At 43.2% G+C, this 15,405-nt stretch overlaps 1 protein-coding gene across 8 annotated transcripts; it reads right to left on the bottom strand.

The window, feature by feature from the left end:
• Positions 1–934: 934 nt before the first annotated feature.
• LOC100836577 (cyclin-dependent kinase G-1) lies at positions 935–13,688 on the bottom strand. Of its 8 annotated transcripts, none has more exons than XM_024460901.1 (10): positions 12,034–13,391; positions 11,807–11,935; positions 11,558–11,693; positions 11,385–11,473; positions 11,182–11,293; positions 10,992–11,098; positions 10,237–10,891; positions 3,515–8,453; positions 2,455–2,541; positions 935–2,194 (listed from the first exon to the last, which is right to left on the bottom strand). In XM_024460901.1, the coding sequence occupies exons 1-7, from the start codon at positions 13,389–13,391 to the stop codon at positions 10,798–10,800; spliced, it is 2,025 nt and encodes a 674-aa protein (XP_024316669.1). In that variant the 3' UTR covers positions 935–2,194; positions 2,455–2,541; positions 3,515–8,453; positions 10,237–10,797. The 8 variants fall into 8 exon arrangements, with proteins under 8 accessions (XP_024316669.1, XP_024316668.1, XP_024316671.1 ...); XM_024460900.1 differs by having other exon boundaries at positions 935–1,891; XM_024460903.1 differs by having other exon boundaries at positions 935–2,541; positions 3,515–4,533; positions 4,667–8,453.
• Between the last annotated feature and the right edge of the window lie 1,717 nt (positions 13,689–15,405).

Below are 15,405 nucleotides of genomic sequence, written 5' to 3'. Positions count from 1 at the left end.
TCTTAACCTCGCCTTTTTATCATTTGCAAGGCTGTGTGGTCAACTGACCACGCAATTCTTTAGCAAAATCAATGTAAATTTATGTGAACAATCATAGAAATAAGGTAAAGGTTAAAAAAAACAATACATGATAGTGTATTTTACATCACAGGATTAGAGTCTTGGTATCGCCACTGCATAGGACGAGTTCTGATGTGAAATAAAGAGAAGGCTCGGGTCTTCTCTTAACTAAGAAATGCTCTCTTCACAAGAAGACCTTTTTTTCCTAGCCTTTCCTAAATAACATGAAATCGTATAAAAGAAGGATGTTGTATTGTTGTTTTCGGACAACTCAAGAGGCAAGGAATTCCTGCATTTCATCGTAGAAGAAATAGAATCGCCAGTTACGAAAAATGAGACGAAAACCTGATACAAAAGTGACGAAGCCCCACTATTGACAGAAAGACCAAACAACCATGACCAAACCCGAGACTGTTATCCCAGAGCCCCCTGCCGCAACCATGCCTCCCACGCACGAGGGCCGACCGCACTAGATTAGCAGCCAAGACGATGCACCCTGAACCTTGTCGTCTGCCACCGAGGCTAGCCAAGTCAGTCCCCGCCACAAACCGGAGGACACGTTACACCCGCTCACGCAGCTGCACTCCAAAGATCCAAACACGCCGAAACCTTGCGTTGGCAGCCCGAGAGCCTCGCACGAGCGGCTGACTTCACCCCCTTAAACTGGTACGTGCTCTAATGTAATTGTTTGTGAAAATTTCGCCTGATACAAAGGGGACAAAGCCCCTGCCCGTCAATGGACGAAACGTGGTACATGTTGGTTAAAATTTGGTGCAGTATGAAGTTTCACGTAAACTGAGTATAACCATGTACGTCGTGCACAGAAAAAATGTACTTGGGTGACAGGGTGACATTTGAGTGTGCAAGAAAAACAAAAAAAAACATGTATGCTGCATGTGATTACATATCCGGAAAATTACATATCGGTTGCTGGCATGCACGGGCAGTGATTGGCAGCTGAAACCAGCTGAATGATGTGGAAGGAGCCAATAGTGGCTGCGTTGCAGTTTCCACTAGTTTTTGTGCTGATACAATTTCTTTATTTTGTACTCGTCATGTTTCTTAGAACTGTTTCACATGTTTATTCACGTTGAAAATGTACTACTCCCTCTCCATGAAAGGATGTCGCAGCTTCCCCCCTTCCAGTTCAAATGAAAATTTGCAAAAATATCCCTCAACTTTGAAATTTTTAATTCATATCTCAAATTCAAACTGAAATCTTGACCTCTGTCCGTCGCCGTCCTGCTGGCCTCGCGCAGCTGGAGCTCCCGCTGCCCACGTGCAGCCGTATCTCCCGTCGGCCTCCCCCTGCCCTCGCGCCGCCAGAGCTCGCACCGGCCTCCCGTTGCCCTCGCGCGACCGGAGTTCCCGCCGGCCTCCCGCCAGAGCTCGGCGGAGGAGGAAGGAGGTCGCCGGCGGGCCTGCTAGCCGAAGAAGGAGGTCGCCGGCAGGCCTGCTAGCCGCGCCGCTTCCCCGCGCGCGTCTGCAGCTCTCTCCTCCACAGCCCCCTCGCCGCTCCCGCCGTCATTCTCCCCCCCGTCCGCAGCTCCCTCCTCTGCAGCCCCTCGCCGTCTGCCGCCGCTCCGCCAAGGAAGGAGGTCGCCGAAGACCTGGACGAGGACGAGATTCAATTTCACTCCCTGCAGAGCATGCGTCGGGTTCAATTTCGCAACCAAAATCAGTCAAGAACAGTTAACTGAACATGCTAGCTGAACCAAATTACAGATCAGTCAAGAACAGTCAAGTACTTATCTGGAGAAGTAAACCACCAAACAGTTGTTCAATATATGTTGTTCCTCCTGTAACCAAATTACAGATGCAAAGGATCCTCCTGTGGTATTGCAGCACCATAGAACTATGTTCAAGCACCAATTCAATACATGTGGTTCCTCCAGCAGTTCAGCAATATATTGTCTCTTGTAACAAGACCATACTTGTAACCAAATTACAGTTGTTTATCAGAGCAGCAAACTGAATTTAATTTGTTTATCAGGCATTTTGTTCACCATGTTGATGCAGTCCTGGTTTTCTTTTCACTGTTCCGTTGTTCATTGTTTGATCTGTTGTTAGTTCTCCTGTGCTAGCTAACAACTAAAGTGTGGCACTGGAAGCGATGCCTTTTTTCTTCTTTTCTCTAGCAAAAAGAGATTGAGGCTGGTTATGTTGTGAGTTAACTGGTACATGTACATTAGTGGTACATGGCTGCAGAGTTAACTGGTTAGAACAGTTACACATCAGGTCATTGGAACAATAACCTATGCAAATAGGAGCTGCCAGTTCAGTGTTTACCCATGCTAAGCAATGCAGAACAATAAGAAACTGGAAGCAACAACATTATGGCAATGCAGAACAGTCAGAAACTGGAAGCAACAACACTGCCAGTTCAGTGTTTACCTTGTAATGTCCCTTAATTTATGCAAATATGCATGCCTATATGATGGTGCAGGCCTTTTGATCCAGATTCACACACAATATCAGCATCTGTTGGAACATTGAAAAGGGACAATAATCTGTTAGCACCTTGAAAATGTATGGATTATAAAAATAACCATTTGACTAGTCCTGTTAAATCTACAGATTGTACTCCCAGTGCAGCAAATTGGGAGATTCCAGTGCTTGCATAGGTTGGATCTGAAATTGGCCGTGTTTGCAGCAAAATCCCAGTGCATAAAGAGAGATTGTACTCCCTATCTGAAATTGACCATAATTTGCAGCAAATTGGAGTGGCATAGTAATTTGCTCAGGAAGCAGTAAGTTAAGATCTGTTGTTGTTATTATCTTATATCCTTGTTCATGCTAGAGAAACTGAAACATTGATGCTAGAGAATGTTAGAGAATATTCAGAAATTGTTCTCTGTGATAGAGAAATTGAAACTAAAACTTTTCAGAAATTGTTCTCTGAGCATGAACAGTTCATGCTAAAGCAACAGAGGACACAGCAGGAACTTGATGTTGAACTGGTCTACAAAAGGCCCATAAGACTGAAACATTGCAAGCTACCCAAAGCATAAAGATTCATTTCTTAAAGTAATACTCCAAGTAGTTGTACTCCAATCAACTAAGAGTAGGAAACTGAACTAAGTTCCCAAAGCATAAACTGAACTCTTCCTTGATAGAGACATCTCTTCAGGAGTGCATTGAGTTCGAACCATAGATGTTATTTTTTGCAACGTAAATGCTATATATTAATCATTAGGAGTACACTCCTTGTTCATTACATTTACAAGATCATTGGGGTAATCACCCAACCAACAATTTGTCGAACCATAGATGTTAATCTGTGTCTTAGCGGAAGAATAAAATTCAGTGGGTTTTCTTTCCGCACGAAATTTCCCACTAACAGAGCAACGTTTCTGAACCAAATTGCTGGCCCGAATTTCAAGGAAAAGAACAACGTTTCTGAACCAAATCACTCATAACTGCAGAGGCATGAGTGGCGACAGAGGATGGGTACCTGCGGCTGTGGTGAGCAAGGCGTCGAGGAAGGAAGCGCATGTGGTGAGCAGGGGGTCGCCGGCGGCGAAGATCCCAGCGGTGGGGGACCATGTGTCCGCCTCCTGGGCAGCACGACGGAGCGGAGTAGAAATACTCCAATCCTTGCCCCACGCGTCGGCGCGGTCGGCGGCCGGCAGCGGGACGAGGAGCGGCGGCAGAGGTGCAACCTTCACGGCCTCTCCCTATGCTCAGCTCGAACCGCAGTACCAGCCCATCGCCGGAATAATCAAATCTTGGACAGGGGAGGGGGGCGCAGCACGGGGTAGCGGAGCGGGAGCAGCCCGTGGGGGGGGGAAACCAAGGCGAGCTATCCATCGGGCGAGGGGAGCAGCGCCGGGGATCTGCGCGTGCGAGCGGAGCTGCAGCGAGGGAGCGCTGCGAGGAAGACGAGCCCGCGGGGAGGAAGATGAGCGAGGACTGAACGGTTATGTCGGAAATTTGTCAGGGTTTTTTTCGCAAAAACGACCGCGCGATATCAGGGAGTAATGTTTTCCAAAATGATACTACTCGCAAAGTTCATAAATGACAATAAACAGACCAAATATCGTGCCAGAGGATTGAAGAATCGCAACTTTTCTGGAGCAGTTTCATCATCGTCTAAATACTAGCAGTCTAGAATTGAAAAATGCAATCACACTGCTCCCACTACACACTACACACTGTACAAATACTAGGCTGATCTAATATGGACACCAGTTAATTACGACTAACAAATTTTGACAGAAACAGCTACAGAACCTTCCAAGTAAGAATTTCCACTCTTAGAAGACTCCCACGATTTTGGATACAAAACCGACTGGGCCAAATCCCAGAGCCATGCAAATCCAGACATACTCTGATGCCTGCAAATGGTCAAAATGCAGGATAGACCACAGAAGAGGCAGCTATACTACATTAAGCTTGTTTGCCTATGCACCGCTAATTCACATACCTTGAATGATTTGAGCAGACTTTGCAAGGGCATATAAATAGAACAAACTGCAGATTTAAACAAGGTAACATGGTTACATGAATCTCTGAAGAGAAGAAATGTATCTAGAGCTGTCAGCAAACTTTTTGACAGAAAGATCTAGCCCAGACGGTTTAATATTATTTGGAAATAAGAATTTACTTGAGCGTGCAACCACACAGCCTTCAGGCCGTAGTAAGTGCATAGTTGGGTTGTCTTGGATTTGATCACCTCAGCCTGGCCCTGTGGGTTGCATGAATGATGCAACTACATATAATACTAGGATTGAATACAATATATAAGGTACAAGTGTACTTCTCCACCTTAAACACCCTAATCCACACAAAGCTAATAAATGTTTCACAAAGTAAAGTTCAATTCCCACTAGATGAGCAGAGGATATAATCAAATAACGGTGCAGACCTTGCAACTTCTCAAGGCTCCAAAGGCTTGTTCAATAAAAGCCTATTGTCATTCTTCTATTTCTAGACATTTTGCATTCGAGAAATCTGAGGCTGCAGAAGAATTTACCTTGATATTGAAATTGATGAAAACAACAAAATAGAGACAAGATTAACAACGAAGCCAAATAGCATTTCAGTTCACAACGTATGTTGTTCCGAAAAGGTACCTTCAGATTTGTTGTAGAATGCATAGCAGAGGTTGCCTGTGCTGCAAGATTTCCATCTGCAGCAGCTGAGCACAAGTATATTCCCTAATACCGACATGCTTTTGACTCTCTTTTCCACCAGCGGTGCCATTTACGCGCAGGGTAAAAGAAAGCAACTACCAGGGTTTCAACTAACTGTTGCAGTTATCCAACAAATGTTCGACAAAGTCCACATAACAAAAGGGACATAACTACTGGCGGCAACCACAAATAGAATTACCACAACATAAATTGAATATATAGAGGGGGTGGTATGTCAAGAACAAAACTAAGAACTAGCTATTTATTTATTGCTAAATAGGCAACCTAACCTAGGTCACTAGAAAACAGAAATCAACCATGTCATTTCCATGCAGTTTCATGGCATAACATGTAAACAGAAGCAGTATATTCCTAGAAGAAATGATAGCCAAGCAACAGCCAATGAATCAAGGTTTCAGGGGATAGGGGTAGTTGCAAATATAAGAGAAGAGCTGCATGAGGACTGGATAGAATCCACCCTTGGGAGAAAAGTTGAACAAGGAATAGTCCTGCACCTGAACGTAGTTCAGTCTCATCTTGTCAGAACATTAAGGAAACTAGTGTTATTTAGGGAAAATGAAACCAGTCAGCTTCCCTTGTTTAACGGCCTCCATGACTTTTCCTGCAAAAGTACACAATCTAGAATCCACAAATTTATATCAAATTAATACTCCCTCCGTCACATATTAATTGTCGAAATATTACATGTATCTAGACGCTTTTTAGGCATAGATACGTTCATATTTGGACAAATTTGAGACAAATAATATGGGACGGAGGGAGTAGTAACTAAGTTTCATCATGCCAGAGCAAGTATGTGTATTCATAACTAGCTAAATGGACATGTATATTGCACGCATTGTTTAAGTGCTTGTGTAATGCATGAGTTGTTCAAATGCATGTGCCCTCATACTCGTCAATTTTGTGCTGAAGAGGAAATTCCAGTGGATCACTACATAGATACAGTTGAGTCCAATAACTTGTAAATCCCTTCATTTCGATTGCACAACTTAACATTCCGGTTCACGTGCAGTCCAGATATCCCTTTCCGACGCCACACTGGCTGTGTGGGCATTGACATGTATGTAGGTTATGGACTGATTTTATTTAGCAAACTTGGTGATCTCAATTTTACAATGAACCATAAACTTGGCACATATGTACAATTTAGTCTAACAACTTGTAAATCCTTCATTTTGGTTGCACAACTTAGCATTCCAGTTCACCAGCACTACAAATCTCCCTTTCCGACACTACACTGGCCGTTTGTGCAATGACGTGTATGTAGGTTGTGGACTGATTTGTTTAGCAAATTTGGTCGTCTTAGTTTTACAATGAACCCCCATCCTTCTAATTCTAGCTCCACCCACGGGCCCGGCCCAAATTCCCCATTCTCCCCAAGTCGACCTTGGCCCAAACCGAGATACAAGAGCAGCCAAAGCACTAACGTTAACAAGGTGGACAGTATCAGGATTCAGGATGTCATCAATGTGGTTCTAACCTCTAGCAGCGACCGCACACACTTGACCACCGGCTCGTCGCTACCAAATCAGTTTGACTTATCCTCACATGCAGCGAGCAGGAGATAAAATAGGCCTCCCCTCGGGACTAGACCGCAAGTGGAAGGCAATTTACAATATGGGGATTCATTGTAAAATGACGCTAACATAATTTGCTACAAAACACTCCAGTTGATGGACTATGTACACGTCTGCTGCCATGTGGCCAGTTTAGCACCGGAAAGAGAAAATTTGACCGTGGCGAACACAAATGCCAAGTTGAATGATAAAAATACAAGATTTACGACTTGTCGGACTAAACTATACCCACTTGCCAAGTTTTGTGACCCGCGGTGCAATTCCCACTGCGCTAAATACATCAAATCAACTGTAGTCCAAAGATTGTGATGCATACATGTGCTTGATAGAATAGGTCACTGTGATCAGCAAGCGGTGTCTTGGTGGACTGAATGGATGACCACCAACAAAGATCTTTACAGGAGCGAAGAAAAGAGGAAGATAGCGTTCATCCTAGAAAATGATTTACCAGCAAAAACAAACTGCCCTTTAAGAAAAATAATATAGCAACACTATGTGCCTGTTCGGAAGAGGAGTTAGGAATATTTCTTGGTAAACTTTGGTATTTAGCTCAAACTAGCACAATATCCATGCATTGCTACGAAGCAAAAAATAAAATAAAAAGGAAACACTATATCCATAATCGATCGTTGTACTGTCATCTAGTATTATCTTAGATCATGTGGTTTATATCCGTTCTCGTCTTTGTTGCCACGGACTAAAAGATACACTACATGTTTAAAGAGATTGTTGTACTATCTAGTATTATCTTACTCCCTCCGTTTCTATATATCTGTACATTTGGGGCTGTCCTAAGTCAAACTTCATCAAATTTGACGTATCTTTGTAGACAAATAACAACATACTACCTCTGTTCCTAAAAATAGGGCGTATTTTGTTTCCTTTGACCAAGGATTACTCAATCAACGTGTGACTTATGTGATACAAATCATAACCATAAAGAAGTACTTTTGAATATGAATGCAATGATATAAATTTTATTTTACAAAATATATATATTAATAGACTACTTCTTGGTCAGGCTCGGTCGAAGGAAACAAAATACGCCCTATTCTTAGGAACGGAGGGAGTATGAATATGAAACAAATGTGATGTGAAAATATATTTAATAGTAGTCCTAATTATACTAGTTTGGTGATCCATATGTTGGTGTTTTTTCCTACAAAGTTAGTCAAAGTTGATAAAGTTTGACTTAAGGCAATCCCAATGTACACATATTTAGAAACAGATGGGAGTAGATGATATTGTTTATATCTGTTCTCGTAGCAATGATTTTTGCCAAACCAATAAGTGAAGCACTCCAAGGCGACGACCACCATCACCAATTGAGCCTTTTATATATGAGTAAAGAAATTTTGACTTAAATACCAAAACTTTATGAAGAAACTTCATTCTTCCACACAGGAGCGAACAAAAAATAATGCGCCTGATATTAACAGATTTAAGAAAAAATAATCTATTTGTCAACCAAGGAACAGATGAATAGTAATTAAAAAAACTACTAGCATGAAGCATTACCAAGATAGGATAGTAGACTGACCACTAAGGTTCACAAGAGTAACAGACCTGGGAAAAAGGAGACCTTCCACAAAGGAAGTCAATTAGGCACAGTAAGCTGACAGCACTCGAGCTTCCTGTCTTGATATAGCCACAGCTTAAGCTGCAGACGTGTCACAGAACACTTATAGTGAGCTCAATCAACTTCCCAAGAAGTGTTTGCAGTACAAGTAGTCGCACTTCAAAGTTAAAATTGACGAACAGAATCATCTATGCTATCTACAAAGAAACTTGATTCACTCTGACAAATTCAAGCATGGACATCAATCAGAATATAGAATCACATGTATGTTTATCACCAGATAAACTGCACAAAGTTGAAACTGTAGCAACGGAAACAGACTAGCTCAATAAATTGAAAAGTAAAGCGAGGCTGTTCATATACGGTTTGGTCTGAAACTGTGGAAACCGGCTGAGAGCAGCCCAGGCCAATTCCCTTCAAAGATTGCAAACCCACCGGCAGCATTGTACAAAATATTGAATAGCTGGTTTTCACATTTCCAATCCAAACCATTTTTTAACTCCCCTACATGCCAGTATTATGAGAAGATAATATCCCATCTGTGCAACTCTTTTAAGGGCCAAGCACTTGCACGTCATTGTTTTCAGCCCTTTACATATCCAGGAAATTGTGAAATCTGGGTGATAGGGAGAGGGTTTAAACTTTAAACTGTGGTATATAAAGGATTAACACTTAAAAGAGTGGCATATGCGAGAGAATGTAATAAATTCACTTCTCATGAAGGGCAAACCAGTAGCTAAAGAACAGTGGTGAAGACTGGGTGATAGGGAGAGTTGAAACAGTGGTGGAATTAACAATTCAAGGACTGGCATATGAGTGAGGATGTAATAAATTCACTTCTCATGGAAGGCAAACCAATAGCTAAGAACCAGAAAATTTTAGCAACTTTAAATGACTGGTAATTTCTCCAGTTCACAGAAGACTGGCCTTTAGGAATGTTGACCACCAATAGTATTTTTTAAAATATTTAGTTCGGATGTGTGAAAATCATTTGCAGGTTTGTCTTGTTAAACACTTCCGTGAATTCACATTCTGAAATTAGAGTGGACAGTTTGGCTTTCATATAGTATCTTAATATACCTCGGTGCAATAAGCAATGCATGTTTTTATTCTGTATTAACCGCATCTCAAGAATAATAGCAACAGTAACACAATTATATTAAATTTATAATAACTGGAAGCAGCTTTCAGATCGTCAGAGTTACAATTGTAGACCGTGTCACTGTGTCTCTATTTTAGAACCGGACAGACCAAAACACAAAATACAAGCCTGGTTGTCAAACATGGCACTATTTATCATACATAATGCAAGAAGGGCGAAGTTATTCATTCATGCAAGATAAATTGAACAAGACCCTAGCATTAAAGAATCCAGAGACTAGAACACTTCACAATAATGACAGTTCAAGATCATCATAAGGAACAAAATCTGGAAAATCACAAGAGCAGAACTAAACGGCATCTAGCGGAGATATGAATGATCTCCCTCTTGCATTACAAAAACAACTGAGCTGCGCTACTTACGGCAAAAGTTCACAAGACTGCAACAAAAAACTAAAGTACTAATTTCTCCATACTGCAACCTTAACTGTTTGATATTCATTCATTGTATAAGTGGATTTGTCTATTCTATTACAGTTTGATGCCTTCATTAACTTGTAGCAAACATACATGAACAAATAAAGCAAAGTAAGCCATACTTCGGACAAATTCAATATTTCCAATCAGCGTGAAAGGTCACCTGAGCTTACAACGTCATTCAGTAAAAACAGATATTTCACAAATACACACAAGAGAAATGGTCAACTCATCACATTTCAGCACAATAACACATCAGTAGGCAATGAACTCCTCAGCTTATTACCTTACAATTTGCATTACTATGCATCAGTTTCCTCGGGAACAAGCAAAAGGTACTCTCCCTCTTCGCTTCATTCATCTCTTGCAAACAAAATGCAAAGATCAAAAGAAAATGTGCTAGTAACACAGACAAAATAAAGTGAGAAAATTTCATTGATCATTGTTACAAGGAATCACTTTAATACTTTACATACAGAAGTTTCGGATGTGGAACTGGTGTACTCAATAGCAGTCAATAAGCCAGACCATACGATGCAGGTGGATTAGAGTTGCACACCTTATATTGCACATGTAGATTAGTTGTGACCAGAAGTTGTGAAAGAGCTCATTGTGATCAGAAGTTGAGAAAGAGCTAACCCTGCAATGAAACAGTGCCTAGCATGGAACTTAAGGAGAAATATTATCTTCTTAATTTTGTACCCATGGCTGCCAAAGAAGATCATCAGCTGACGCCAGACACCAAGAAGACGACATACTTCATATCCAGTGGGCATCTCACCTTGGAATACATGCACCTGCATAGATCCATTGACATCAGCAGCAAACCAAAAGAAATGGTCTAAGCTCAGCCAAAAATGCCACGGTCCCCTATGCTCCCTTGTTCTTTCATCCGTTGCTCCTCCAGAGGATCAGGACTCCTCATACATTTTTTCATACGCCTGCAGTTCAAAAAAATGCAACATCAATTCTACCTTATTGATCAGGAAAATGGTAGATTTGGCTGTAAGTTAGAGAACTTGAAGGCAAAAATATCAGTACCTGTCTTGTTCATTTAGAGACGGAAATGTTGGCATGAAATCCCTCGATTGAGGCAAGGGTACTTCACGGAACCATTCATGATTCAAGGCAGCATCTGCTGATATGCGCTGTAAGAAACAAACAAGTATGTTCAGAGATAGAAAAGATAAGAATGGGAGAATCAGCAAATTCTCTGCAGGGCATATATTACCGTCTCAGGGTCATACGTCAGCATTCTGTTCAGCAGGTCAAATCCAGCTTCTGACAACGTCAGCCCACCAGTGAAAGATACAGCTGGAAATTTTTCCCTTAATTTATTGTACCTGAGGGAGAGAATCAAAGGACTTCCATCAGATTAACCTGGAATGCCCAAAATAGAAAATAAGCAGCAACAAGAAATGGTTAGCCACTTACGGTTGTTTGGGAAATTTGGCTCTGGCGCCAGGCAATTTGGAATAACCAGGCCATATACTCTCGTTAGGTGTACCAAGCATTTGAATAATCTGCCATGGAAGTTACCCTAACGTAAGATTTATTTAATCTAACTATACAGTAAACAAATAGAAGTCATAAGTCAAACGAGGTACCTTACTAAGTTGGTCAATGTCACGTTTACCATTGAATAGTGGCTTTTTTGTCAAAAGCTCTGCCATGATGCATCCTAATGACCACATATCAATAGCTGTAGAATACTCCTTTGCTCCTAACAGTAGTTCTGGAGCCCTGCAACCATCAGGATCAAACAATGAGACCTTTGTTGGAGAGTTGAAAACTTGCATTCTTTAACAGCACCTTAACATTTGAAAGAACAAAAAAAATCCTGGCTGACGACTTACCTGTACCACAAAGTCACAACCAGTTGAGTGTAAGGCTTTAGTGGGCTGCCATATTGACGAGAGAGTCCAAAATCACATATTTTCAGCTCACCGCGGTTGTTCAAGAGAATATTAGATGTCTTGAGATCCCTATTGAACAACACAAATCATTAGGATATACAGAACCATAGTAGCCATTATGAAATACGCAGATAAAGGATAAAGGAAAATCAATAGTTGGTCATTACCTGTGAATGACCCAATTGTCATGAAGATACTTCACACCCTCTAGCAGCTGAAGCATCAAACATTTGACCTCGCTTTGACTATAAGGCTGCTTCATAGTCTCCATGACAGCCTTAAGATCATGTTCCATATACTCCATCACCATATAAGTGCTATCACCGCTCCCAACAACTATTTCCTGGACATCAACTATTGAAGGGTGGTGGAATGATAACAGGATATTTATTTCCCTGAGAGAAGTCAGTGGAAAACCTTCCCGTTCTTTCTCCATCTTGACCTTCTTCAATGCAACAGTCTCGCCAGTTTTCAGATCCTTCGCCCTAGATACAATTCCATATGTACCCTCATTGATTGTATTGAGCCTCTCAAATTCATCAACACTCCTACAACCCTGAAGCATGTTAATGCACCTACGTGACGACCGTGCGGGCTCTAGGATTCTAGACCTACAAGCATGACTCTCGGAATCAATATCCAGCATATGAACAACAGAAGAATCATCACCAGCATCCTTCTCAACAATGCAGTCACCCTTATCTACTTCAAGATCCCCATTCGCACTACCCCGTACTACCCCTGAGTCAGAAGACACTGAGTCCCCTCCTGAGCTTCCAACCACCAACTCTCCAAGCTCCGGGCTTGCAACTTTCTTTGTGGACCCTTGTTGTGGTGACACGCTTTTCTTCTTCTTGGGCACAATCTCTTCCTCACCATCAGCATCTGCCCATCGTGAAGTCATAATGTTTCTCGTTATTGGATAACCATCCTCCTCCTCCTCCTCCATAATCCTATTATTGCCATGCTCTTGTAGTCTTTCATCGTGTTGTATATCAACTGATACATCCAAATCCATGCTGGCCGTGGTGCTAACATCTGGGAGCTCGGCAACCAAAGTGTCTACCTCTTTCGTGCTCTTCACAATATCTTGAACGCGAGGCTTTGAACCATTCCTGTCCAAAATAACCGGTGAGTGCTTCCTTTTCTTACTTGGGGACATTGCACCTCCTTCCCTCCTGGCTACAGGAACACCATTCACACTCGTCTCCCTTGGCTTCAGAGGGCGCCCAAAAGATTCCTCGGAGCCACTTCTGCTTGAGACCTCGCCGGGCTCCCTCTCCTCCCTCCTTCCTGACGGCCGGCTCTTGGGTGGCAGATGCGGCGAGTGACGACGGCTGTACCCATTCGACAGCTCCCGGTCCCGGCTCCGGCCGCCATCACGACGGTCGTCCGAGTCGCTGTGGCGGCTCGGGTGGCGATGGCGGTGATGGTACTCTTTGCCCCTTCTAGCAGCCTCCAGGTCGAGCTCTCGCTCCCTCGCCACCTCGTAGCCCCTGTACCCCCCGTGGCGCCCCGCGGCCATGAGGCGCAAGCACAAACCCTAGCAATCGAAGCGAATCCCCGCAAAATTCACCCGAAATTCGGCTGCTAAACCTAGATCCCAGGACCGAACCAAACCCTAGGAAATAACAGGAGAGTTCTGGACTGCTGGATCGAACTCAGAGTCGGAGACTCGGATCTGACCTGAGCCAGAAGAATTGGGGATTATATGCTGGAGCTTTTTGCTCGCTTTGCCCTCGTCGCGGAAGCTTATCGGAAGGCGGCGACCAGGCAAAGCGGAAAAGAATCGTGTGTGTTCGTGGTGCCGTGGTGGGCTGGACAGCGACGCCGACGCGAATTAAAAAAAAAAAAAAAAAAAAAGAGGAAGCCGCGTCGGGCATCGGCTCGCGTTCTGATCGCTGCGCCGTCGATTCATTTCTGCGGTAAGGATTCGCGTCGGACTCGGGTGCGGTGCGTTCGAGCTTATGGCAGGTGCCGGTTCACACACCGACTTTGGGTTCGGTTCGCACAGCCACCCTCTGGGAAAACGTTGTCAAAAACGTTGTGACAAACAACGTAATTGTGTCTTCTGGTCCAAAAACAACAGCGTAACTGTATCTTAGATTTGGATGCCCAGTGCGAAACTTAAAACCTCCTTAGGTCCTGTTTTTTTAGAACTACTGGAAATGTCCGTGCGCTGCCACGGCCCAACGCACACGTCACGACCACTTTAAAAAACGATCTCGTGCACTAATAAATCATCATCCAAATTTTGTACCAAATTTTCACATTCTAACATGAAAAATACACTACAAAAGTTCAAAACATAGAGCAAATTTGTATACATTCAAAAATTTAGAACCCATAGAAAGAAGATGTTAATTTCCAAGCATTCAGTCGAACTATCAGTAGATGCTAATTTTCAATCACAGCATGCACATGGTAATCATTCGGTGCATGGTAGAACACTAATCTATCTATTATCCATAGCAGCTACCATCAATCAGGTTGGGAGTACATCCCAATTAGCTATCGAATTCTCCGTCGATTGGTTAAACAATAAGGACTCGCCGGATGGTTGAGCTATGGCCGGCCACCTACTGGATCTCATGCGTGGATGGCGGACGATGGCCACTTTCGGGATCAACCGTTGGGACTGCGAACAGCAGTCGTCGGGTGGATCTCGCGTGGGGTCAGTATGCTTGGAATGGCCAGGCCACGAACTGTAGCGAGAAAAGCAGTGATGTCCAAACGAAGGAAGGAGCAGGAGGTCGGGGGAGAGAAGGGAGGTGGGCGGGGTGTGTGTGTGGGGGGGGTAGCCAAAGAGGAAGGGGGCTGCGGCGGCGGGGGCGATGGAGCAGGCTAGGTGGGGCATCGGGAGGGGATCGAACAGGTTGGGCGCTGGGAGCGTCCGGGTCGAGAGAAATAACGAGCGGTGGCATATTGACCGTAATTTTGATGACATGACGTACGGCGGCGGTCGTACCATCACCACCAACTCCAATTTAATATATGGGGTATAAATACGTTAGGTCCTGTTGGATAGACCTAAATACAATACTCCACTATCGAAATTTGACTCTTAGTCTCTAACCATAACTCTCCTCACTCGACTACCGGATGCACCGGCCGCCACCCCTCTCGCGACTCACTCCCCAATTATGTACGCTTTCTAGTGTATGTTGTTGTTTCAAAATGATTTTTTGTTGCTTCATGGATCTGCACAGATATTCGGATATTTGGTGGATATGAATATGGACGTGGTACATCCGTCCATATATATCCGCTCCATTGCCATCTTGAGACCACCCCACTCAACCCCCAATTTCAGATTCATATTGCCTCTAGTCAGTAGGGTCTCGATGCATGCCACAAATGGATTTTTCCGTTAGCTATTGGATCACCTTTCTTTCCACAAGCGTGGTATGTCACTCTAAAAACCACAACATGTGAAATGCTTGAAAAGCTAGTTTCGATGACAATGGGAAAAGTATAAGATTTTAAACCTGTAGTAACGTACGGGCTTATATCTAGGGTAAGACATGCTTTTCGCTAAC

This window comes from Brachypodium distachyon, chromosome 3 (genome assembly GCF_000005505.3).
Source record: "Brachypodium distachyon strain Bd21 chromosome 3, Brachypodium_distachyon_v3.0, whole genome shotgun sequence".
Classification (NCBI taxonomy): Eukaryota; Viridiplantae; Streptophyta; class Magnoliopsida; order Poales; family Poaceae; genus Brachypodium; species Brachypodium distachyon.
The sequence above is the reverse complement of the archived record's forward strand: the minus strand, read 5'-3'. Positions and strand labels throughout refer to the sequence as shown.

Excerpts from the sequence above, each read along its gene's own strand:
- LOC100836577 (XM_024460899.1), bottom strand. The coding sequence starts at position 13,391 with ATGGCCGCGGGGCGCCACGGGGGGTACAGGGGCTACGAGGTGGCGAGG. Across the intron at positions 11,294-11,384 it reads GCCAAATTTCCCAAACAACC|GTACAATAAATTAAGGGAAA; the intron begins GTAAGTGGCTAA and ends TCTCTCCCTCAG. Across the intron at positions 11,099-11,181 it reads TGACGTATGACCCTGAGACG|CGCATATCAGCAGATGCTGC; the intron begins GTAATATATGCC and ends TGTTTCTTACAG.